The sequence below is a fragment of the Pistacia vera genome, unplaced genomic scaffold (assembly GCF_008641045.1).
Source record: "Pistacia vera cultivar Batoury unplaced genomic scaffold, PisVer_v2 Contig1111, whole genome shotgun sequence".
NCBI lineage: Eukaryota > Viridiplantae > Streptophyta > Magnoliopsida > Sapindales > Anacardiaceae > Pistacia > Pistacia vera.
In genome coordinates, this window is record NW_022195151.1 from 55,211 (window position 1) to 79,084 (window position 23,874).

General features: G+C 36.5%; 4 protein-coding genes across 7 annotated transcripts; 1 reads left to right on the forward strand and 3 right to left on the reverse strand.

Annotated features, from left to right (window-relative positions):
• Positions 1–225: 225 nt before the first annotated feature.
• Positions 226–7,156, forward strand: LOC116141094 (transcription factor MYB3R-1-like). Its single transcript, XM_031426642.1, has 12 exons — positions 226–359; positions 1,490–1,700; positions 2,079–2,133; positions 2,580–2,637; positions 2,786–2,880; positions 3,010–3,113; positions 3,208–3,336; positions 3,549–5,385; positions 5,713–6,035; positions 6,209–6,323; positions 6,403–6,636; positions 6,794–7,156. Exons 2-12 carry the CDS (start codon positions 1,624–1,626, stop codon positions 6,917–6,919), a joined length of 3,153 nt encoding a protein of 1,050 aa, XP_031282502.1. The 5' UTR covers positions 226–359; positions 1,490–1,623; the 3' UTR covers positions 6,920–7,156.
• A 675-nt stretch (positions 7,157–7,831) lies between these two features.
• On the reverse strand, positions 7,832–12,166 carry LOC116141103 (aspartate aminotransferase, cytoplasmic-like). Of its 2 annotated transcripts, none has more exons than XM_031426652.1 (12): positions 11,881–12,166; positions 11,324–11,395; positions 11,167–11,228; positions 10,995–11,078; positions 10,805–10,904; positions 10,594–10,714; positions 10,185–10,348; positions 9,887–10,024; positions 9,471–9,592; positions 9,191–9,285; positions 8,690–8,810; positions 7,832–8,174 (listed from the first exon to the last, which is right to left on the reverse strand). In XM_031426652.1, exons 1-12 carry the CDS (start codon positions 12,082–12,084, stop codon positions 8,090–8,092), a joined length of 1,368 nt encoding a protein of 455 aa, XP_031282512.1. In that variant the 5' UTR covers positions 12,085–12,166; the 3' UTR covers positions 7,832–8,089. The 2 variants fall into 2 exon arrangements, with proteins under 2 accessions (XP_031282512.1, XP_031282510.1); XM_031426650.1 differs by lacking the exon at positions 11,881–12,166 and adding an exon at positions 11,494–11,774.
• A 480-nt stretch (positions 12,167–12,646) lies between these two features.
• On the reverse strand, positions 12,647–16,637 carry LOC116141118 (aspartate aminotransferase, cytoplasmic-like). Of its 2 annotated transcripts, XM_031426657.1 has the most exons (12): positions 16,471–16,637; positions 16,135–16,206; positions 15,884–15,945; positions 15,145–15,228; positions 14,810–14,909; positions 14,586–14,706; positions 14,072–14,235; positions 13,849–13,986; positions 13,493–13,614; positions 13,229–13,323; positions 12,909–13,029; positions 12,647–12,759 (listed from the first exon to the last, which is right to left on the reverse strand). In XM_031426657.1, exons 1-12 carry the CDS (start codon positions 16,552–16,554, stop codon positions 12,675–12,677), a joined length of 1,248 nt encoding a protein of 415 aa, XP_031282517.1. In that variant the 5' UTR covers positions 16,555–16,637; the 3' UTR covers positions 12,647–12,674. The 2 variants fall into 2 exon arrangements, with proteins under 2 accessions (XP_031282517.1, XP_031282519.1); XM_031426659.1 differs by lacking the exons at positions 15,884–15,945; positions 16,135–16,206; positions 16,471–16,637 and adding exons at positions 15,299–15,360; positions 15,550–15,708.
• Positions 16,638–16,989: 352 nt separating this feature from the next.
• LOC116141190 (tetraspanin-18-like) lies at positions 16,990–20,537 on the reverse strand. Of its 2 annotated transcripts, XM_031426719.1 has the most exons (6): positions 20,446–20,537; positions 20,162–20,336; positions 19,468–19,567; positions 19,017–19,097; positions 18,266–18,370; positions 16,991–17,560 (listed from the first exon to the last, which is right to left on the reverse strand). In XM_031426719.1, exons 2-6 carry the CDS (start codon positions 20,323–20,325, stop codon positions 17,312–17,314), a joined length of 699 nt encoding a protein of 232 aa, XP_031282579.1. In that variant the 5' UTR covers positions 20,326–20,336; positions 20,446–20,537; the 3' UTR covers positions 16,991–17,311. The 2 variants fall into 2 exon arrangements, with proteins under 2 accessions (XP_031282581.1, XP_031282579.1); XM_031426721.1 differs by lacking the exons at positions 19,017–19,097; positions 20,446–20,537 and having other exon boundaries at positions 16,990–17,560; positions 20,162–20,438.
• Positions 20,538–23,874: the final 3,337 nt, after the last annotated feature.

Sequence of the window (23,874 nt, forward strand, 5' to 3'; positions counted from 1 at the left end):
AAAAAACCCCTCAGAAAGCTATGTTGAAACGCATGGCCACGATTTCAACGTGTTTAAATCAGCACCGTTAATGAAACCAAACATGCTCGAACTATAACCATAGGGTTTGAAACTCCATTGTCCGCCCCTTTATGTTTGAATAGCTCTTTAGACCGTTTTATTCTTTCTCTCTATCTCTCTCTAAAGAAACTCTCTCTTTCTTTCTCATATTTTTTTTTTAATTTTATTTTAAATTTTTCAAAATTTAAGTGCACTTGCAGATCAATTTCTTCTCTAGCTTCACTTTGGATCTGCAAATGCGCACCGTCTTGTTCTCCCCACCGACTTCTTCTAAATTTCGAATCTTGAAGCTGTGTAAGGTGAGTGCTTTAGGGTTTCATTTCATGAATTTGAATTTTCTTCGTTGATCTTGATATTTTCTCGTTTTTGATTAAAAAATAACTCTCCCTGATCCTTCTTTCTGTGTTTTGAAGCTCTGTGAAATTTGAATTTTTTAAAGTTAGTTGGTAGGTCATGTAGGGTTTAATTGTTGAATTTGAAATTGCAGTCTTTCATCACGATCTTTGATTTAAACTTGTGAAATTTTAACGAGAATTTGTGGGTTTTAATACTTTTTAGGTGAGTTTTAAATTCCACGCCCTTCTATATAGTTGAATATTATAATTTAGCAATCTAAGCTTAGATCAACATTTCTTTATAGAATATGGAATTCTAGTACTTAGTATGTTTTTTAATTGTTTTGTAAATGGTGGATTTCTTGTCTTAAAGTTTAGGTTATAATTTGTTCCATTCAGTGATCTGAATAACTTGAATGTTAACATATTTGGTTCACTTTCCTGGATTTGGGTTTCTGTGCTTAGTGTCTCTTTTTTCTTAAATCTGTTAAATTATGATGTAACCGTCGGTTCTAATGGAAAGAAACTAGGAAAAATGTTCCGCTTTCATGATTTGAATCTTTTGCAAACTCAAATGATATGATTCTATGTAACTGATTTTCCTTTTGTTGAGTTAATAATTCAAATTTGCTGATACTATGATTGATCATTTCTGAAAGGAGTTATTAATGCTTCTGGTTTGAAATTTGTGGACTGACTGAGTAAACTACTAGGGCTTTAGCTGGTAAAATATTAGTGTTGCATTTCAAATGATTAGAAGGTTTTCGATGCAATTATTTGTAGTATGAATCCTGTGGTTGATTAATTTAAGCCCAAGGTTTACAGAAAGCCTAAGGTATGGAGAGTGCCATTTGTGATATTAGTTGTTATGGTAGGGTATATATTTCATTTTGATGGTGATTGATGTTACCGATTACTATCTTTCTATGTTGAATTGCAAATTAGTGCTGATTTATGTTAAGCTTTTAGATTATGTTCTCTGAGAAGTACCTTTCTATCCAATCACCTTGGAGTTTTAATAGTCAACTTGACTTGTATACGTAAGGCAATTATTGTTTGCTGATTCTGATTACATCTTTTCTTATTCATGTCAGCCTGCAGTTTTGTGCGCAAGGGAATTTTTACCATTTTTTAGGTAGATTTATAATGATTTGGAGAGCACATAAGGGGGAAAATTGTCATAAAGTAGGAATTGGGATATGCAGCTTTATTTTTTTGTCAAGCAACTATGGAAAGTAACAGAATAATATCTACTCCTTCAGATGGGCTTAGTGATGGTAGTCAGAGAATGCGATCTCTGCATGGGTAATTTCTTAAAAGCATCAAGTATTAGTATTTTACTTTTAGTCTCATGTACTATCACATTGTATATTTGGTCTTTTAAACCTCTTATAACATTCTTCAATTCAGGTTTAAGTTTTAAGCTGTTTTAAGTTGGTTTTGGGCTTGCTTTACTACTTTAGCTAAAAGACATGACTGCTGATCCACATTTACAATCTGTACTCTCTTCCATTTATTTCATTCTCATGGTTTAAGCATATAAATGAAAAGCTTTTAAGAGTTGTAAATAGTTTTTGTGAAGAAGATTTCTCTATGATTTCAAAATTGGAACCTTTGTTGAAAAATATTAGATGGGAAGGTTCTTGTTATTAAAATCCTGACATTAAATTAACTCTTTTATAGGAGGACTAGTGGCCCTACAAGGCGTTCCACAAAAGGGCAATGGACCCCTGAAGAGGTGAATATGTACTTTTCTATTTATATTTATTTATCTTTCTTTAGATTTTCAGCATCCTTCCATCTTCCTTGAGATTTTTAAATGTTAATTTATGTGATCTTATGATGATATAAATATCAACTTTTATATTTATGTGTTGAAGATGTTCAATCTCAAAATCTTTGCATTTGATTCATGTCATATTGCCCTTTTTTTTTTTACACATAATGACTATTCAGTATGATACCATCAGAGAGAGACCATGAAATTATACGAGCATAACGCATAAAGATTTTATAACATTCAGATTAGCTTTATTTTTTAGATGTTTCATCTTTGAACTTGTAATAAAAAATTTAACTTCAAGGGCTATTATATTTACCCATGTACAGGGCTGTTCAAATTTGTTTTGTTTTTTTGTTTTTTTTTTTGTTTTTTTTAACAAGATAGTTTTTGCATATGTTCAGGATGAGATATTGCGGAAGGCTGTTCAGCGATTCAAGGGAAAGAATTGGAAGAAAATTGGTATGAATATGGAAGTAATAAGTTTATGTCTGTCATTATCTCAGGCTCAGCCAAGTTACTCTCATTTCCCTGTTTTGCTGTCTCTTGATTCTTCGATATGCTTGTATATTATACACATTGTCTAATTGTAGTTTGTGTGTTCTTTCAGCTGAATGTTTCAAGGACCGGACGGATGTACAGTGCTTACATAGGTGGCAGAAAGTCTTGAATCCAGAACTTGTTAAAGGTCCATGGTCTAAAGAGGTAATTTATTATAGTTTGTTATTTCTGTATTAATTGCTTCCCTGTGGTGTTATGCCAACTTATGAATTCACTTGTGCTACATAGGTGTATGTTTGGACATTGCCAATTAATTGTTTAAATTGTAAACAGGAGGATGAAATAATAATAGAATTGGTGAACAAGTTTGGGCCAAAAAAGTGGTCCACAATTGCTCAGCATTTACCAGGGCGTATTGGAAAGCAATGCAGGGAAAGGTATGGAATAGATCTTCTTCTGGCTGACTGTATACGTTTCATCCTTTCACTTTGATCTGATCTGTTTCCTAATCCTCAATGAATGCTATTTTAGGTGGCATAATCATCTTAACCCCTCCATAAACAAAGAGGCATGGACTCAAGAAGAGGAGCTGGCTTTAATTCGTGCACATCAGATTTATGGGAACAGATGGGCAGAGCTAACAAAGTTCTTGCCAGGAAGGTAATTTCACTTCTTAGTTGAAGCAGATGAAGCAACTTATTGTATTTCTTTGATTTTGGCTCAGATTCTTATTGTTCCTCGTCCCCTCCTCCACCCTTGACCCACAATTGGTGTGGTTTTCTGTTGATGGTTCTTTTATTTAGAAGTTTAAACAGTATCTTTTGCTATAACCAACATGATATGTGATATATCTATGCTTGTGTGGTCTACAGGACAGACAATGCTATAAAAAATCACTGGAACAGCTCTGTGAAAAAGAAATTGGATTCTTACTTGGCATCAGGACTACTAGAGCAATTTCAAGGCCTGCCTCTTGCTGGGCATCATAATCAACCCATGCCCTTATCGTCTTTGAGGATGCAGAGCAGTGGAGATGACAGTTGTCCTAAAGGTGGAGCTGAAGCCGAGGAAATATCAGAATGCAGTCAAAATTCAAATGTTCTTGGTCTCTCTCATTCAACAGGTAATGCAGTTCTGAATACAAGAGAGCAGCTCCTTATAACTGAAGAGTCAAATCTAGCTAAGGATCACAGCTCCAGCCCAGCATCTTGTTCGGAGCAATATTACACATCTCTGGAAGATGTCACATTTTCCATCCCAGAAATACCTTGTGAAGTGGGTTGCTCTTCTAAGTTCCCTGAGCAAAATTTTGTGCATGATGCTGGGACTTTTGCAAGGGATTACCAGTTCAATTTACAGGATTTACCTAATTTATCTTCACTGGACTTGGGGCATCAATCATCAGGGTTGCCAGCTAATTGTACGGATTCTCATGAAAGTCATGAAATGGTCAATGTTCCATATCAAAATTCCGTGGAATTGAGTGCTCCGAGCTCTATAGGTAATCTGGCTGCAGGTTCTGATAAACCAGAGCACATCTTGATAACAGACGATGAATGTTGCAGGGTCTTGTTTGCAGAGGCAATGAAAGATGGATGTTTTTCCTTGGAAAATTTTGCACAAGGGTTGAATATGGTTGAATCATCACTCTGTCGCCCCTTGGACATTCAGATTTCTGAAGGTGGCAGAACCTCACCTTCCCAAGCTTATTGTCCTTCAAAGCCTGAACTATTTGGAACTTCATGTAGTCAATCTTTTCTATCTGCTCCTATGGTACTTTCAACTGACGATGGTGCATTTGTATATGTTAGTGAATCCAATCAGTTGAATTGTCACTCTTATGGAACTCAAGATCAAGAATTCAATACAAGTGGGCATGATGCCTTTATCTATACCAATGAATCTGTCAATTCCCCTTGTGATGATGGTAAAGATAATTCATGCCTGCAAGAGCCATCATATCTTGCAAAGGATTCTTTGAAACTAGTTCCTGCAAATAGTTTCAGTTTGAGATCAGATGCCATGATAGCTTGTCCTTCAGAGCATGCCGAGCCCAACATGCAAACAGAACAGCAGGATGGAGGATCCCTATGCTATGAACCTCCTCGTTTTCCAAGTTTGGATGTTCCTTTCTTTAGTTGTGATCTTATACAATCTGGTGATACGCAGCAAGAATACAGTCCGCTTGGAATACGTCAGCTAATGATGTCATCAATGAACTGCATTACTCCATTTAGGTTATGGGATTCTCCATCTCGGGATGATAGCCCTGAAGCTGTGCTGAAAAGTGCTGCTAAAACTTTTACAGGAACACCATCCATATTGAAGAAACGACACCGTGAGTTGTTGTCACCTTTGTCAGATAGAAGGAACGATAAAAAGCTTGAAATCGACATGACTTCCAGTTTGGCCCGGGATTTTTCTCGTCTAGATGTCATGTTTGATGAGGGTGGTGGGATTCGCAGAGCATCTCTGCTGTCTCCACTGTCAAACCGAATGAGGAACTCTGGAGCCTTCAATGAAGATAAAGAAAATTCGGGTCATGCTTTTGATGATGGACAAGAAAAGGATAAAGATCAATCTGCAGTCTTGCATGACAGAATTTCTGAGAAAGATTGTCATTGCAGTTATTCCGATGCCAACGTAAAGAAAGAATCTGTTGATATTGATTCCAAGACCAATGCTAATGCTGGTGCCACTATCAAAACTGTGAGTTATTTTATTTTTGTTTTGTGCAAGTTCATAATGTTTGCTTCTTTTAATTGTTCTCAATATTAGGGGAAAAGGGAGCAGTGGAAAGGCTACTCTCTCTATAGCATGTTATTTGTTTTCACTGATTGCAGCCATTGGTTTTGATATTTATTAAATGTGCTGAATTCTCAGTGTTGGTGCTATGTGGACTGCAGAAGTCAGACTTTTTAAATTCTTGTTTGTTTTCTATCAGTTGGTTGATTATGTTTCCATTGTTACCTTAAATTTTGCGTCTGTATGTTTGTATGTACATACACATGTTGATTTAGTTCATTCTTTTGACAGGAGAAACAGCCTGCAGGAGTCCTTGTTGAACATAATGTGAATGATCTGCTATTTTCTCCTGATCAAGCTGGTTTAACAGCTGAAAGAGCACTGGCCACTACTGCTCGAACACCAAGAAATCAGTATTTTAAAACCTTTGTAGCTAATCAAGGTGCTGCACCCGAACAGTCACCTGCAAATGCATGCTCTCCAGCAATTTCCAAAAATAACAATGGAAGTAATTCTAGTACAATTAAGACAGTAAAACCCATTCCTTCATTGGCACCACCAGCAAATACGGTTTTTAATGCTGGGAGTGATGTTGGCATCGAAAACTATAACATGTGAGATTTAGTTTCTTTTTTCATTAATATTTATCACTATTAATTCTAAATTTTTTACACCGGTGATATGTGTATCACATCACCTAAACTCTGCTGCACTTTGTCAAGAAATTCTTGCCTTTTGCCTATGATTATATACTGTTAGCAGCTTGGCTGATTGTAAGCTTTTCCAGATTTGGTGAAACTCCATTCAAAAGAAGTATAGAATCCCCTTCAGCATGGAAGTCCCCTTGGTTTATGAACTCTTTTGTGCCTGGTCCAAGGATTGACACTGAAATAACAATTGAGGTACCGAAGTGCTGTTATACTGGTTCTATTCAGTTACTTATGAGACATGTTTTTCAATGTTTGAATTTTTTCTTGTCAGGATATTGGTTATTTTATGAGCCCAGGAGAAAGAAGCTATGATGCCATTGGATTGATGAAACAGTTAAGCGAGCACACTGCTGCTGCATATGCTGATGCCTTGGAGGTCTTAGGAAATGAGACTTCTGAAAAAACAGTAGACGAAGGAAACACTAAAAATTTAAGTTTGGACCAAGAGAACGATCATGTCACCCATAATGAGCAGGAGCTTGACCATTTGGCTTCAAATATTTTGGTATGCCAATTTTTTTTTAATCTATTACGATTCTTCCAAAGGGGAGTCTTTGGTCCCTTACTAATGCAATGGTGAAAATACTGAAAAAATTGTTTACAGCTTTTGTGCTTCTTTCTAATATCAGTTTCTAATGAAATCAAATGTTTACTCTATGTAGATGGAGCGCCGCACCCTTGACTTTAGTGAATGTGGAACCCCTGGGAAAGGAATAGAAAATAGGAAATCCTCAACTGCCATAGACTTCTCAAGCCCCTCCTCATATCTATTGAAAGGTTGCAGGTAGTGATTTCGAAGGGCAAAAGCCTTCTCTACATTGTAGTTTACAAATATATATATAAAATATATATGTGTAAGTTTTTCTTTCTTTTTTTTGAATTTTCCTTTTTGTTCTTATTCCATTTGCTGTTGTAGCAGCTGAATTACAACTTAATTAATTGATTAAAAAAAAAAAAAAATATTGTTCTACTCCATTATGTGGAATTACAAACGGAAGTGCATTTACTTCCAATCTTACATAAATGCTGGGAACAATATATATAGTCTTCAGTAGCTAGTTTGCAAACACGTTCTAACCGCACAGATCAATCACCAGATAACAATCTTGAGATCGATGAACAATTGAAGGCCGAGATGTTAGGGTTTTTGAAGAAGAAGGGGTGGTGAATGCAATGGTGGCGACGAAGGTGATTTCTAGTGAGTGAATCAACCTCAGCTTTTGCTGATGATTGGTGAGGTGAATGGGGGTGGAGTGAGATGTGTTTTGGTCAGGATGCTGAGGAGAGTATTTTCATGGTGATGGGGAGGGTTGTCAACGTCGACGTTGGTGAGATCTAATCGAAATCGATCGATCTCGGCCAGGTTTTGGATAGATTTTATGAGGAATAAGCTCAAGGGATGATTGAGATTGAATTTAATGTGTTTGCTAAATTTCAAACCTATAGGAACTTAACTATAATTTTACCGTCTGGTCAAACTAGTTAAACCGGTCAACTTAGGACCCAACTTTGATGGGTTTCACCGGAGTTGGTTGTTAAAACATTGATAAAGAAGGACTGAACATATTGTTGAGAACAGCAAAGGAATGAACATTTCAATGGAAAGGAATGGATTACCAGAGTCATCGATTCTTGCCCAGAGTAATTATATTACGATTACCAGAGTATTATTTCTTGCTGAATGTTATATTAGAGTTTCCTTAAATTAAAATTAATCTTTGTTCTTTGCATGCAAACGGACACAAACCAGAAGTCATTGTACAGGCCATAAAAAATCGGTTGGACATATGCTGGGACAAAAACATGTTCTGATGACTTTCCTCACTTGAGCATTTTAATTGTACCTCTCTTATTTTTGGAGGTGAAAATTATTACAACAAAACAGAAACAAATGGTAATGCACTAATGTAAATAAACGCGTTTCTGAGAATTGCAAGATGAATATCCCTCCAAGATATTTAAACAACACGAGTAACAGCTGCATGAATAGCATCTGCAAGATGTGGAACTGTCTTGGAACTAAGACCAGCCATGCTTATCCTCCTGCACGTCGAATTTGTGCACGAAAAAAACATAGGATCAGATTCATATTTTTTCCTTGATTTAGAATCAACATATCTTATATCAATATCTAGCATGATTGCCACCTATTTCCTATGATGCAAAGCACATAGATATTACGGAATCTGAATGATCTCCGTGTTCATCTCTGAAGCAAGATTTCTTTTACGGTGGGAGTAAGATAGCTTAAAGTCGAAGAAAATTTCCATTTACTAACGACTGTAAGTAAGATTTCATTTACGTTGGCAGTAAGGTAGGGTGTTAAGATTAATTATCAGTGTCCTCCAAATAAACATAAAACACTGTCATCATCATTAACACTCTCAAGCTTAGAATTCAAAATGCATCAAAGAACAGTGTTTATGATTTTACTACAAGATTTAGTATGAAAAAATAAAATTTAGGATTGATAAAATAAAATTTTTGATCCAATGGCTTAACGTATATAACAGGAGTAAGCAGATATATTCAAGAAAAAAAAAGAAACAGATAGTTACCCATCAGATGTCATATAGATATGGTATTCTTTTGTCATAAAAGTGACTTGCTTAGAGTTCAGTCCAGTGAAAGTAAACATTCCAATCTGCTTAATAATGTGACTCCAATCACCAGGTGTACCTGTCGTATGGAGAAAAGACGTGGAAAAATAAAATAAAAATTCTTCTAAGTTAAGTTGCGATAACGTTTCCTTTTATTTTTCCCCAGTTACAGTGCAGAACAAGATGGCTAGATTGGACCAGCAAAAGACACATTTTGTTCCCATAATAAAACTACAAACTAGGAGGTATAGGATGAAAACAGGATACAAAAAGAAATGTTGGATCTCAATAAATATTGCTCAAAGAAGGTTAATAGGCAGTTAGAAGAAGCATACTGAAAAATTAGGAGTAAATTCATGACCACCAGAAGACAACAAAGGAATATGGGAGACGGCTTTGTGCATGTAAAAAATAAATTTATAAAAGGAAAGGAACGGAAAAATCTCAATCATTGCTTACCCCTAGCACATAAGGCATCACAAAGTTGGTGTCGCATGCTGATGATACGGTCAGCCATTGCCTTCAACTCAATAGTCCATTCACTGTACAGGTTCCTGAAGATGACGCGGAAAACATACTAAAGAGACATATTTCGTGAAAGCATGATATTCATTCAATACCAAACCCTTTTGTTTGATTAGTATACCTTCTGATATCTTTCATTTAATAGAATATAATTTTTTGATTCATACTCTCGTTTTTCAAGTTAAGTCAGGGGTGAAGACTTTTGAATGATTACCTGTCCCTCAGGATGGCAGCAACAATAGATGCACCATGAATGGGTGGGTTTGAATACATAGGCCTGATCACAAGCTTCAGCTGGCTTTCAACCTTGCCTGCCACATCAGCTGTTTTGCAGACCTACAAGAAGATAGAGATTTATAAACTTAACAAATTAACATTAGGGGACAGCTGAAGATGAGGATACTATTTTAGTCAGCAAACAAATAAACAAATGTTGTCCCCTAGCAAAATTGCTCATTTTCATCGGATTAAATAGAGCATCACATGTCCTATGAAAGATGGGAATTATAAATGCAATTTAAAGAAGTTCAATCATTCAGGTCCAATAAAGTGGAGCCTATATCACATAATTCATATAAAAAATTTCAAAATCTACATAGTTAAGAGCATCTACTATATCCTAAGTCTTACAATGCTTAGGGCACCAACACGTTCCCCATAGAGCCCCATGTTCTTGGCATAACTTTGCGCCGCAAGGCATTCACCACCATCAGCAACAAACATACGAACTGATTGTGCATCTGCATCCAGACTTCCACTCGCAAAACCCTATGATAAGAAATCAATTTAGTCCCACTGCAGTTGGTGTTGAACAGATATTAATAATCAATTCAGCCCTAGCTGATAAGAAATCCAACTGTTGGTTGCTTCCGTACTACCCCCAATTGAATTAAAAACATAACTATCTCCAAAGCATTCTGGTGTCTACCTGATAAGCACTATCAAAGAAAGGTAACAACTTCTTTGATCTCATCAACTGCCTGATCTGCTCCCATTGCTGAAGGGTGGGATCAACACCAGTGGGATTATGAGCACAAGCATGAAGGAGCACAATTGCTCCAGCTGGGGCAGAACCAAGATCTTCCAGCAGGCCTATTACCACAATAAAGAAATATTACAAGATGATGATGGACTAATAAGTACAATTTAAACAAACTAGAGCTATCCCTGACACCCAAAAGGCAAGCCACAACAACACTTTTGTGATACACAAGAATGAACATAAAAGGGAAAAGCATTTAATATATTAGATCATAGTCACCAAGACAAAAGAGATAACATTGACAGACAGTTTATAGTTCAGAATCAAACACGTAAATGCAAGTCTACTTATCAACCTTGGAAGTTCAGCCCACGTGTTGCAGGATCATAATAACGGTAAGTTTTCACAGATAATCCTGCCAGAGTAAAGACTTTTGGGTGGTTTCCCCATGTCGGCAGGGGAATGTATATGGTGCGCTGCATAACAAGACAGACAGTTAAAAGATGAACAGAATCCAGAAATAATCACTTACAATGACCAAATAATTATGCAAAAAAGGATCTTACTTGATGATAATGTTTAGCCAAAAATTCAGCTCCAACCCTTAACGAACCAGTACCAGACAAGCACTGAACTGTAGTAACCCGGTTCTCTTGAATAGCGGGGCTATTTTAAAAGGGAAAAAAAAAAATCACGGAAAAGAAATACCAAATATATTAAAAAAATACTGGAACTAACATGAAATATGTGAAGTACCTATCAGCACCAAAAATGAGCTTAGCACTCAATTTGTTGAATTCAGCCAATCCAATAATTGGAAGGTATTCTTTAACACGCGCTCTGCATAACATAACACATCATAAAATTAAAACCAGCAACTTGACAAAACTAAGATTGAAATAATAAAGAATTACAAAACAGAACTTACCTATCATTAACAAGCTGCTGCTCTGCTTTTCTCACAACATTCAAAACAAGAGGCTTTCCTTCCTTTTACAGAAACAAACAAACGACAGAAAACCTCCATATATTTCTTACGGTGTAACAAACAAAAACAAGCACTAGGATAATAAAACCAAACTCACCTCGGTTCGATAAGCTCCCACACCCAGATTCAACTTAACTGGACTCGGATCTTTGTTATATGCAACCGTCACCTATACAGACACATATATTTTTCTTTAAATTATAAAACAAATATATATAAAGACGTAAAAACTATAATTATATACGAGGGAGGTGGATAGAGTAATACGCCGAGAATGGGATCTTCAGGGGCTTGAACAACGTGAGAGAAAACGGAGTCGTGTTGAAAGGCGGAAGTTGGTGAAGGCGAGATTGAATTATCAGTGTCCATGGCTGATGATGATGATGATGAGAGGTGTCTCAACAGAGCATTTAGTCTGCGATCAGTTGGTGAAGAAGCCTGGCCGGTGGGTAATGTAGGCTCCAGGCGCATTTTAGCCTTTGTTTGACTTATTTTAATCGCTCTTTTTCTTTGATAATGATTCTATAGAATCTGTACTACGTTTTGTTTGTAAATTATCGNCAGACACATATATTTTTCTTTAAATTATAAAACAAATATATATAAAGACGTAAAAACTATAATTATATACGAGGGAGTTGGATAGAGTAATACGCCGAGAATGGGATCTTCAGGGGCTTGAACAACGTGGGAGAAAACGGAGTCGTGTTGAAAGGCGGAAGTTGGTGAAGGCGAGATTGAATTATCAGTGTCCATGGCTGATGATGATGATGATGAGAGGTGTCTCAACAGAGCATTTAGTCTGCGATCAGTTGGTGAAGAAGCCTGGCCGGTGGGTAATGTAGGCTCCAGGCGCATTTTAGCCTTTGTTTGACTTATTTTAATCGCTCTTTTTCTTTGATAATGATTCTGTAGAATCTGTACTACGTTTTGTTTGTAAATTACCGCTTGGCTTTAGTTAGTTTTATAAACTTGGAAGATTCAACTTGCTTACGCGGCGAGTGATGGTGGTGACGTTTCAGATTAGAACGGTCCCACTGACGGTGAGGGATAAATGGGCCCAGACTCAGAGAAAGCGGAAGTGTTTGATTGTGAAGGGTGGCGATGAGCTAGGGTGGCACGGTAGTCGAGGTATAGTAATAGTCTGGAAAGATACGTGTCATCTGTGGGGGCCTTCTTGCTCACCTAAAAATTGGCTACTTCTATGATAGGATATGTGCCTCTTACTCAAATTCTTCTTGTTACAAACCATGTACATAAAGAATAAATCATAATACGAATGCAATCAAATAATACGACTTATCGACACATTATCATTTATCCACAAATGTTATCAATAATGGGTCAAATAAACCATTACTGGTTGATCGAATGGTCAACCAGGACGTGAGTATATGTTTATATGACTTAAGAAGCTTTAAATTCGATAAGAAAATGTTAAAACAGAGTTAGACAATGAGGGTAACTGCAGCATGTATTGCATCTACGATATGAGAGACTCCCTTAGAGCTCAGCCCTGCCATGTTAATTCTCCTGCAAATGAACTAAAAATTATTTAGACATAAGAGCCTTTTCCTCCAAAGGTTTACTGGGTTCATTAAAAGTGATATCACTAGTTTGGATCTAATAACGTGATGCAAATCATGAGAATGATCCATTTCCACAAGTGATAGTTTTGTTACCCATCAGATGACATGTAGATGTGGTATTCTCTGGTCATAAAGGCAACCTGTTCTGCATTCAATCCTGTTAAACTATACATTCCGACCTGCCTCATTATGTGGCTCCAGTCACCTGGAGTACCTGCCAAACACACAACATCCATGGCTAACTGATCTAAAGCAAGACAAAACAACATCTCATGAACAACGACAATCAAAACAATATGCGATCAACCAAATTGAAATTTAAACACCAAGCAACATATTTTATTGAGTACGACCATCAAGTTCCTTAGCTTAGTTGTTTAGTTAAGGCCATTAGAAACTGACTGATGGTTTACCTTTATCACGCAAAGCATTGTAGAGTTGCCGGCGCATGTTAGAGATACGATCAGTCATTAGCTTTAACTCATTTGTCCACTGACTCTGCATATCTCTGTAGTTATATAACCGGTCAAGCATCAATAACTCAAAGCAGAAGTTTTACAACATAGATAATAATACATACTTTCATATGCATATTTCTTGCCAAGTTTTTGGGTATAAAAGCATTACCACATCCATAAGTTGAAGTACCTGAATAACTGAATTGAGTAATTCAATACCTATCTTTCAGGATAGCAGTCACAATGGATGCACCATGAATGGGAGGGTTTGAATACATGGGTCTAATCACAAGTTTCAGCTGGCTTTCAACAAGGCTAGCTACATTGGCCGTCTTGCAAACCTGTAAAATAAAATCTATAATCAAATCAAATGATGTATGTAGAAGTGGATTATTCACAAAGCTAACAAAGAACAGGGAGGAAAAGTATCTGTTTGAGATAATAATCCTACAATGTTTTCTACAAAAAAAAAAAAAAAATACTATCAGAATATTTTTGTCAGTCAACAGCTTGTTTCATATGTAAGTGACAAATTGATAGATATAAACTTCTAAGAGATTATTTCAAAGTCTTACAATACTAAGTGCACCAACACGTTCCCCATAGAGTCCCATGTTTTTTGAATAAGACTGAGCTACTAGACATTCACCACCATCAGCAACGAACATGCGAACAGACTGTGCATCAGCATCCAGACTTGCGCTTACAAAACCCTAGTTTATGTAGAGTCCATCACTTATATGTCTTAAGCTCAGGTGGAAACCTGAATTTTTGAGCTTTAACCAAACAATTGCTTACCTGATATGCACAATCGAAATAAGGTAATAACCCTTTCAATCTCATCAGCTGTCTGATTTGCTCCCACTGCTCAAGGGTTGGATCAACTCCTGTAGGGTTATGACCACTTACTTGGAGAAGCACTATGGCTCCAGATGAAGCACCGGCAAGGTCTTCCAACATGCCTTGTCGACCCACCAAAATATGTATATCATGGCAAGATTAGAGGGCATGGGAAATAAAAATGTACAATACCATATCCCATACCAGAACTTGAAGAAGTATATCACAATCACTTCAGATTGTTTGTATTAAACAAATCATGTTGATTTTTAAATTAAAACAAGGCGTTATTACAATAATAAATAAATAAAAATAATTACAAAAGAACATAAGAGAATTGCTCAAATTCCCCATATTACAGTACAAAGTATGAACGATCCCATATAAGTAAATATCAATTAAAAACTGCAGAATGTGGTGCAAATAGACACACACAGCTTTATCTGAATTATATGTTGCAAAGAATGCTAACCTTGAAAGTCCAGCCCATGTGTCAGAGGATCATAGTAACGGTATGTCTTCAAGGACAGCCCAGCTGCGGCCAAAAGATTTGGATGATTTCCATATGTTGGCTGAGATAAGTACACAATGCGCTGCAGAACAATGTAGAAAAGCATATCAACTGCTACCTAATTATAAACCCGAGTAAATGAATAAGGAGAAAAAGAAGAAAAGGAAAGAAAGGAAACGCTTTACTTGGTGGTAATGTTTTGCTAAAAACTCAGCTCCAATCCTCAGTGACCCACTACCAGACAAACACTGGACAGTGATCACTCTATTCTCCTTGATAGCAGGGCTGAATCCAAGCAAATGAAGCATTAAATCAACAAAAGAAAGAGTCTTCATATCTAAAACCAGAGTTCTACCTTATAATTCAAGAGACAACTAAGAGCACCAAAGCTTACCAGATCAAAGTCCCCACATTTGAACAAAGAACAATAATGCAAGTCATAGAGTTAGGAAGCTTTACCACACACACTAGACTTGCAAAATTAAAGAAGACTAATAACTACAGATTAAGAGTTCTGTACCTGTCATCACCAAAAACAAGCTTAGCACTCAACTTATTAAACTCTGGCATTCCAGTAATTGGTAGGTATTCCTTATTCGCAGACCTGAATATCATGAATATCGTAGCTTAATCACTGATCAACACAAAAGTTGTGATCGCTGAAAAAAACTTACAGGTCATTAACTAGTAGCTTCTCAGCTTGCCTAACTACATCAAGAAGAAGAGGTTTTCCTTCCTGTTATATAATGAACAAAGTAAATTCATAAAATTAGCTTTATTAGAAATTAAATATAAAAAAGAAAAGAAAAGCATATTGATCCAAGAGCCAAAGGGCGTGCTACAGCAATTTCAGCAATCGTAAATGTCTTCTTCCTTTCTTTCTTTTTATAGCAGCTCTAAAGCACAAAAATTAGTCACTACCCACCTCCGTACGATAAACACCCATGCCTAAATTCAGCTTAACTGGGCTGGGATCTTCTCTGTAAGCAACCATCACCTGGGCATATAATATAACAGCATCCCCTTAAATAAATTGACGAAAGATAGATATCAAATTCCAAATCCACAGCTTCATAGAATACAGTAAGAGTAGCAAATTGTGGCGCCAAAATTAACTTATCCATTTACAATGGCTCGATTATGTTTCGAGAAATTACCACTTTTGGGCTAGAAAATAAACAAATTNGACCTGAATATCATGAATATCGTAGCTTAATCACTGATCAACACAAAAGTTGTGATCGCTGAAAAAAACTTACAGGTCATTAACTAGGAGCTTCTCAGCTTGCCTAACTACATCAAGAAGAAGAGGTTTTCCTTCCTGTTATATAATGAACAAAGTAAATTCATAAAATTAGCTTTATTAGAAATTAAATATAAAAAAGAAAAGAAAAGCATATTGATCCAAGAGCCAAAGGGCGTGCTACTGCAATTTCAGCAATCGTAAATGTCTTCTTCCTCTCTTTCTTTTTATAGCAGCTCTAAAGCACAAAAATTAGTCAATACCCACCTCCGTACGATAAACACCCATGCCTAAATTCAGCTTAACTGGGCTGGGATCTTCTCTGTAAGCAACCATCACCTGGGCATATAATATAACAGCATCCCCTTAAATAAATTGACGAAAGATAGATATCAAATTCCAAATCCACAGCTTCATAGAATACAGTAAGAGTAGCAAATTGTGGCGCCAAAATTAACTTATCCATTTACAATGGCTCGATTATGTTTCGAGAAATTACCACTTTTGGGCTAGAAAATAAACAAATTAAAATAAAAAGAACGTCATTTTCATCAAAAACATAAGTGCTAAAACAGTGAAAATGAAAGCGAAAGTGAAAGTTACAGCATAGACAGGAATATCTGGAGCTCGAACAACGTTTTTGAAGACAGAATCGCCATCAAACTCATTAGAATTCTTAGACTCCATGGCCGAGAAACAGAGGGAAAGGGGTTTGTGTTCGTGTCAGTCAGTCACTTAAATCCGGAACATGATGCTCAGACATTTTTGGTCACCGCACATGAAGACAAATATGTACGCACTACGTAAATTTTTAAAGAATTTTTTTTTACATATTTTCTGGTTATTTTAAACAAATGATCTTTCTGTTTTGACATATGAAATTTTAACTCCCGAAAAGGAATTTAATATGATTCAACCCCATAAGAATTGCAAGCTACAATATAATTTGAACTATCTCAATAAGCACCAGCTGAAGATAGTTTCTAAATTGCAATATCTGTAGATGGTCTCTGCAACTTTGAATTACAAACTATTCTTGTTGGAATGCCATTGTTTCAGTTTCTGGAAAGTAAAAAATTTCAAAGAAGTTAAAGAACCAAACGTAGTGCTAGATAAAATCCACTGATCCTGATTCTTCATTGTTTCTTCAGCTTTCTGGCCAAACAAAAATGGGTGCATAAAACAGTAATCTGGTTTTCTAGATTATAGAATTAACATATTTTTTGCTGCTTACATTAGGATTTACATTTTTTGTATCGCGTAAAGATAATAACCTTTGTGTGATTTGTAATGCAGGAGCCTTTTATCCCCACTAAATTTGCGTTGGAAAAAAGTAGGGGCTTATGGCTTAGCACCTACAATCATAAATACAAATTTCTACTCTAAAAACATGTCATCTCCCCATCCGAGAAAAAAATCAGATGTCTATAAGTATTCTCAGAATTTAACTAACACTGGTTCTCTGGAAACGCATTCTCAACTCCGCCTTAAAAAATGACCAAAAGCTTTCGTGTGTGTATTCTTCAAGAAAATTCTCACAACTGCTACAAATTTGTCTTGATTCAGCAGGCGAAGTTGAGCTAGGTCCAACCAAAAAGGATTGCATAACTGCACGCATTTCTGGATTATTCCCAGTAGTCCTTGGCTCAGCACCAATAACCCAAAGAAGCATACCCAATGCAATGACATTGATCTGCAAAGTGGATGTGACAAGTATCAGTTACTGAAAGATAACAAAGATAAGTCTTTTGCGCCTATAATGGTAATTTCATTTGCAGACATCTCACAGCAGTTTCATTGTAATTTGCAAGCATTCAAATGACAAAAAACAACCGGTAATAGATAGGAGGTATTAATGTTTTCTGTTCATGTCCAACAACCTACATATCAAACTCAATCTTTCAAATATAACATTTTCATTTATCTGGATTCTCAAAACACCTTTTCTACAAGAAAGAATATTAAGTTAGTATTAGGGGAAACATGATTCTATCAGCAAATAGTTTTATCAACACAAATAACAACGTTATTATTGATTATCCGATTGGAATTAATATCATACAATGCATAGCACAAAACGCATTGTTTTCACTAGATGATCTGAAAAGAANGGTAATAGATAGGAGGTATTAATGTTTTCTGTTCATGTCCAACAACCTACATATCAAACTCAATCTTTCAAATATAACATTTTCATTTATCTGGATTCTCAAAACACCTTTTCTACAAGAAAGAATATTAAGTTAGTATTAGGGGAAACATGATTCTATCAGCAAATAGTTTTATCAACACAAATAACAACGTTATTATTGATTATCCGATTGGAATTAATATCATACATGCATAGCACAAAACGCATTGTTTTCACTAGATGATCTGAAAAAGAATTTTGGATTACCTGTGACACCAAAATCATCCCTATTATTAGTTGACACATCTTCAGATGGAAGACCACAAAACTCTTGAACCTCTTATTGTGGTCAGAAGTGTACTCGGCAATTAGCTGTAACAAATCCAAGAAACATAAGTATCATATACAGCCTATTTCAAAATGTGCAAACAAACTGAGGGTTTGGAGGAAGTAACAAGAATTATTGAAACAGCCATCAGGACGCTATATCAAGACTTTTAGATGGTTCTAGACTCGTATAGTAGATTATGTGCCAAAATAGCTTGATTTGAGGAGTTTTTCCACTGTTTAACTCTTTCCATGTATAAAAATATTGAGAATATTTAGCAGTCTCATAACTTGACAAAATTGTACAATTAATATAACTAGCTAATTTTTTTGGTAAATATTAATCCAAATGAAAATGGTAGTCCTTTATTCTTTCTTAATTGTCAAATTGAGTAAAAAACATTTACCCACCCAAGGTTTGACGAATATATAGTTCCCACCCATGGTTTTCTAAATTGCAAATTCCCACCCAATAGTAAAGTATGCATACAATGTTTGATTACTAAAAGTACTCTGACCCAAAAAAAAAAAAAATAATGGACCTCCAAAGATGATTCCTATGGACTTTTTTCCAAGAAAAAATAGCATAAAGTTCTACTAGTTGTTACTTCCAAACATACATGTATATGTAAAATTATAAGAATAAGAGAAATTTTGTGAACCCTAATGAAACAATGTTGAGGAAGCATACCGATTCCCAGTCTATCCTGAAGAATATTGCAATAACCACAACTGCTTCGATGAAAACCAGGAACAAGATGATAACAATATACTAGTAATTGGTTAAGGATCAACTTGATGGATGAATAAACAATAAGAGAAAAATATCAATAAATTCTGAAAAAACATAGTTTATGCCCATTAGTTTCTATATGAAATTATCTTCTCCAAAGTAGTGACTTGAACATTCTCATTACCTCAGACAAAACTGTGGAAACTTTATTTGCAACATTGTTGAGGCCAAGAAAAAAGAACCCCAGCAGACTAGATAAGTTTTGAGTGATATATTAATGATCTCCTAAAAGGAATTTTGTTATAAACAGTATTTCCATTGAAACAATGGAGTTGTGATTCATTTTATTCTTCTAATAAATGATGTCAAACATGAGGTAAGTTAAACATAAGCTCATAAGAAAGAATACTTTGTAAAGAATTGAACTGCTGATAAAAGTCGCAACCATATAACCACAGATAGTGCTCAGGCAAACAACCATTCCCACAGCTAAACATGAGTATATGAACCTGTCAAATGGAACAAATAATTTTGAATATATGATGTATCAATAAAAAATTTAGATAAAACTTAGCAGAACAAGAATGAAAAAGAACAGGACGACATGTTACAAAAAAACAAAAAACTCTCCAGTGCCATGTATTACATCCTATCTTATAAGTTGAAATTCTTCAATTAATTATGATTAATAAGACATGAATACAAATTTGATAAGTTCAACTATCAATATAAGAAAAGCTAATGTAGGGTCCATGAGGAATTCACAACTTATTCAAGTCTTAATTAGTTTTTTTAATTTTTGACTCCAAACAAAATCTAATATCATAAAAAACAGGAGAAAGTGGATAAAGTTTGGAAATGATCCACAAACTCATCCCTTGTTTAATAATTAGCTGAAGAAAACAAGAAAACAATAATCCATTAATCAGAACAAGCAAAGAAAAAACTGTTAAAGGTTTGAGAAAAGACTGTCGAAGACGTGTTTAATAAAGCACAGTGAGAATCGAAGGAAACAAAAATTAAAGAGAAGTTGAAGAATCAGTTGAGAAAAGCATATAATACAAATTAACAACTGAGAAACAAACTCTAAAGAAGAAAGTTACCATGGTCTGGGAATATAAGCAGTAGAAGGAAGCTCAGCGATGCCTTCAGTCCACTTCTTTTGAAGCCAGAGAGCGTAAACAATCATTCCAACAGCAAATAAGTTTGTAATAATGTTCACAATCTTTATAGAGGTGTGCAAGCAACACTGAGCGCAGATGGCCATTACTGATTGTCCTGCAGCTATCTCCTTACAGTTATTATATTACATTCAACAGCCGCATAATGTACGTTAGATATACTATCTATAAATTTAAAAAATAAAAAGAAAGAGAGAAAAGGAAACCTTATCTCTCATTTAAAACAATTCCAATTAGGTGTGGTGGGACGGGTTAACGAGTGGGAATGGTGGGGACTGTGATATTAATGAAAATAATTATATAGGAGTAGGACATAGCAGAGAGAGAGAGACAATGATGTAGAAATTCGTGGGAAACATGTGCTCATGTATTTGTGGAAGAACTCAAAGGGCAGATGTGAGAGTGTTGAACGTTTGATGGTTGATGCAGCAAGTATCTTAACTACCATTCAGCATGCTTTCGTTTGTTATATTACACAATTCGCCGCTTCATGTGGAGGACCTTGAGCTTTCTTCATTCGCATCAATTTATTTGCGTCTTACTTCTTCACTGCTCAATAAAATTTGCTTCTTTTAGCTAAACACTCTTTTAATAACCAACCCGCGGTGAAACATGACAAAGTTTCCGGGTCCCTGGTCAACCAGTCAAACTAGATGTCAAAAAATTTAAAATTCAATAAATACACCCCTAAAAATTCTCAATTCCCTATATGTTTGAAATTTAGCAAACACACTCCAAATACAAATCGACGGTTGACTAATTGACAATGATGACACACCAAATACAATTTCAATCATCCCTTGAGCTCATTCCCTGGAAAATCTACCCATGATTTTACCGAAATCGACCAATTTCGGCTAAATCTCACCAATGACAACGTCGATTGATTTCGATCAAATCTCATCACCGTCGGCTTCGACAACTCTCTCCATTACCACGAAAATACTCCCCTCAGCTTCCTGACCAAAACTCATCTGACCCCACCCTTGTTTACCTCACCAATCATCGACAAAAGTCAACTGTTTTTTTTTTTTTCAATTTTTATCGATTAACTCACCAGAAATCACTTTTATCACCACCATTATACTCACCGGTACTTTCTCTTCAAAAACCCTAACATCCTAACCTTTAATTGTTCATCGATCATCATCCCAAATTCTAAGATTTAGGTGAACAGAAAAATTGTTAACCCAACTTAATTAAGGTCCCAAGTCCTCATTCAACTGGCTAGGCCAGGTTGTAAAAAACTATGTACAATAAATAGTTTTGGCATTGAAAGAACTTTGACAGGATGCAAGACGCAAGAAACAGAAAAAACCGAACCACAAAAACAAGTCATGATCCATGCAACACCTGCAGCGTATCCAATATAATATGGTACCACATGTTATTTAACGAAGCAAAACCTCAAACAATCTGTCATTCATTAATGGTGTACAAATAAAAAATTATCACCATTAACCACTATTTAAAAATCGGATCGGACCGGCCGATCCAACCGACTGGACCGTGAACCGGTCACGTGTCTGGTTTGGGTCACCTTTAAAAACCTATTATACATTGAACCGTTTTTAAACGGATAATAGCAGTGAACCGCCGGTCCAACCGAACCAGTGGAAAAACCGGTCACAATTTACAACCCTAACAAGAGCAATCTTCTTCTCTGTCACGCAGCCCTTTCTGGCTTTCTCATCTTCTTCTCCAGTTCTGTCACGCAGCCCTTCTATCTTTTCTCTTCAGTCTTTCTCACTTTTTTCTCACGAAAATTTCTCAGCAAACACTCTAATCTCTGCGAAAATTCTCACGGTTTCGGCTCTGTTTCTGTTCTCTCTGAATCCCACCAAATTGCATTGAACTCTCTGAAATCGACGACGACATCTTCCCCCTGCGGAAATCGACGAGTCTTTCTCCCTCGCTAGAAATTGATGACGTCTTCTTCCCCTCGCTGGAAATTGACGACGCTTCCTCCCTCATCGAAAATCGATGACGTCTTCTCCTTGCTGGAAATGACGGCGAGCTCCATTCGTCGATCCAGGTAACGCCATTCCTCGCTCCTTTACATTTAGTTAACACCTTTACATTTTTCAGTGTAGAGCTGTGTGGTGTGTATTGTAACAATACTTGTTTACCTTGAGTGAATCTTTGTTCATAAGTTGCTGTTTTTGACCCTTGATTGTTGCTGGATGTCTGATTTTTGTTGTTATTAGGATGATATCAAAGATAAAATTAGTGATGCGTTAGATGAGGCTGCAAATAATTAATGTTTTAGCTGCAAATACTACTGTGGGAAAACTGTAATTCTAGGAGTGTTGTGGTGTAGATATTTTAAATTTAAATTTAAACAGAACCTTGATATAGGAGTTATCCTAGGAGTCAGTGTGGACTAATATTCTAATTTCAAATCTGATTGTATCAGATTAAGTTGATCCCTTTAATGGGGCTGCCTTGTACACTTTACGTTAGAAGTGAATGAAACATTTGGTTTCTCCAAAATTCTTCATGGTATCAGAGCCGAACTGATCCCTATCCAGAAAGGTAGAGAAAACCAGAGTCCCTAACCCAGCCGAAACATCAAACAAACACCATGTCTGATCTTTCAGGTGAAAACACTTCCAAAAGCCCTGAAACAAACCCCACTCCTGTGCTATTTCCCAAACAGCATCTCATCATGCTCCTCAGCCGAAAACCCCTCACTACAAATCACCTCAACATAAGCTGAATGGGCAGAACTATCTCCATGGTCCCGTTCTGTCACCATGTTTGTCCGAGGTCGAGGGAAATACGGCTATCTCTCGGGCACCACTACAGCCCGCCAGAATCAGATCCCTCATACCCTACTTGGGAGGCTGAAAAACTCCATGATGATGGCCTGGTTAATCAACTCTATGGAACCAATATAGGTCGGGTATATCTGTTTCTTCCTACTGCCAAAGCCATATGGGAAGTGCTGCCGAAACTTATTCTGATGGTAATGCTGCACAGCTATTTGAAGTCACTCAACGGGTTCGTCGAATCAGACAGGGGGAGCTCTCAGTCACTCAATACTACAGCATTCTCAAAGGGCTGTGGCAAGAGGCTGATCAGTATCGACAGGTGAAAGGGAGTGTGCTGCTGACAGTAAGTTGTACAGCAAGATGCTTGAACAAGAGCGCATTTTTGAGTTTCTGATCGGTCTAACCGAGACTAGATGATGTACGAGGTCGAATAATTGGAAAAGAACCCCTGCCTTCTGTTCCTAAAGTCTTTGCCGCTGTCGTCGGGAAGAAAGCCGTCGGTTTGTGATGATGGGAGGAAACCAGCCTACTATACCTATTGATAAATCTGCATTGGTTACCGATTCTGCCTTAACAACTCAACAGCGTTACAATCGAAGGAGTGACAATGACGCCCTTGGTGTGACCATTGCCACAAAGTCGGACATACAAAGAAACCTGTTGGAAGCTGCATGGTAAACCAGCGCACCTGAAGACAAATAAGGTAGCTGAGAGCAATAATCGTGCTTTCATGTCACAGAAGACACCCAATCTATTCATTCAGGCTCTCAGACTGGTTCTCAAGACTTAGTCATCTCCAAGGAGCAATGGGATCTTTTCAGGACCTGATTCAGAAGACCAAAACATCAGCTGAATCCACTT

What these genes read in the sequence shown, in the direction of transcription:
- LOC116141118 (XM_031426657.1), bottom strand. Translation starts at nt 16,554, where the DNA reads ATGGAGTCTAAGAATTCTAATGAGTTTGATGGCGATTCTGTCTTCAAA. An exon ending in CAGATATTCCTGTCTATGCT is followed by an intron (nt 16,207 to 16,470) that starts GTAACTTTCACT and finishes TTATATGCCCAG; the next exon opens with GTGATGGTTGCTTACAGAGA. An exon ending in TGGGTGTTTATCGTACGGAG is followed by an intron (nt 15,946 to 16,134) that starts GTGGGTATTGAC and finishes ATTATATAACAG; the next exon opens with GAAGGAAAACCTCTTCTTCT.
- LOC116141094 (XM_031426642.1), top strand. Translation starts at nt 1,624, where the DNA reads ATGGAAAGTAACAGAATAATATCTACTCCTTCAGATGGGCTTAGTGAT. An exon ending in AGAATGCGATCTCTGCATGG is followed by an intron (nt 1,701 to 2,078) that starts GTAATTTCTTAA and finishes ACTCTTTTATAG; the next exon opens with GAGGACTAGTGGCCCTACAA. An exon ending in CTGGTGCCACTATCAAAACT is followed by an intron (nt 5,386 to 5,712) that starts GTGAGTTATTTT and finishes TTCTTTTGACAG; the next exon opens with GAGAAACAGCCTGCAGGAGT.
- LOC116141103 (XM_031426652.1), bottom strand. Translation starts at nt 12,084, where the DNA reads ATGCGCCTGGAGCCTACATTACCCACCGGCCAGGCTTCTTCACCAACT. An exon ending in CTGAAGATCCCATTCTCGGC is followed by an intron (nt 11,396 to 11,880) that starts GTATTACTCTAT and finishes GTGTCTGTATAG; the next exon opens with GTGACGGTTGCATATAACAA. An exon ending in GTGTTGGTGCCCTAAGCATT is followed by an intron (nt 9,593 to 9,886) that starts GTAAGACTTAGG and finishes ATCTTCTTGTAG; the next exon opens with GTCTGCAAAACAGCTGATGT.
- LOC116141190 (XM_031426719.1), bottom strand. Translation starts at nt 20,325, where the DNA reads ATGGCCATCTGCGCTCAGTGTTGCTTGCACACCTCTATAAAGATTGTG. An exon ending in GCAGTTCAATTCTTTACAAA is followed by an intron (nt 19,098 to 19,467) that starts GTATTCTTTCTT and finishes ACCAATTACTAG; the next exon opens with TATATTGTTATCATCTTGTT. An exon ending in TCAGGATAGACTGGGAATCG is followed by an intron (nt 18,371 to 19,016) that starts GTATGCTTCCTC and finishes GATTTGTTACAG; the next exon opens with CTAATTGCCGAGTACACTTC.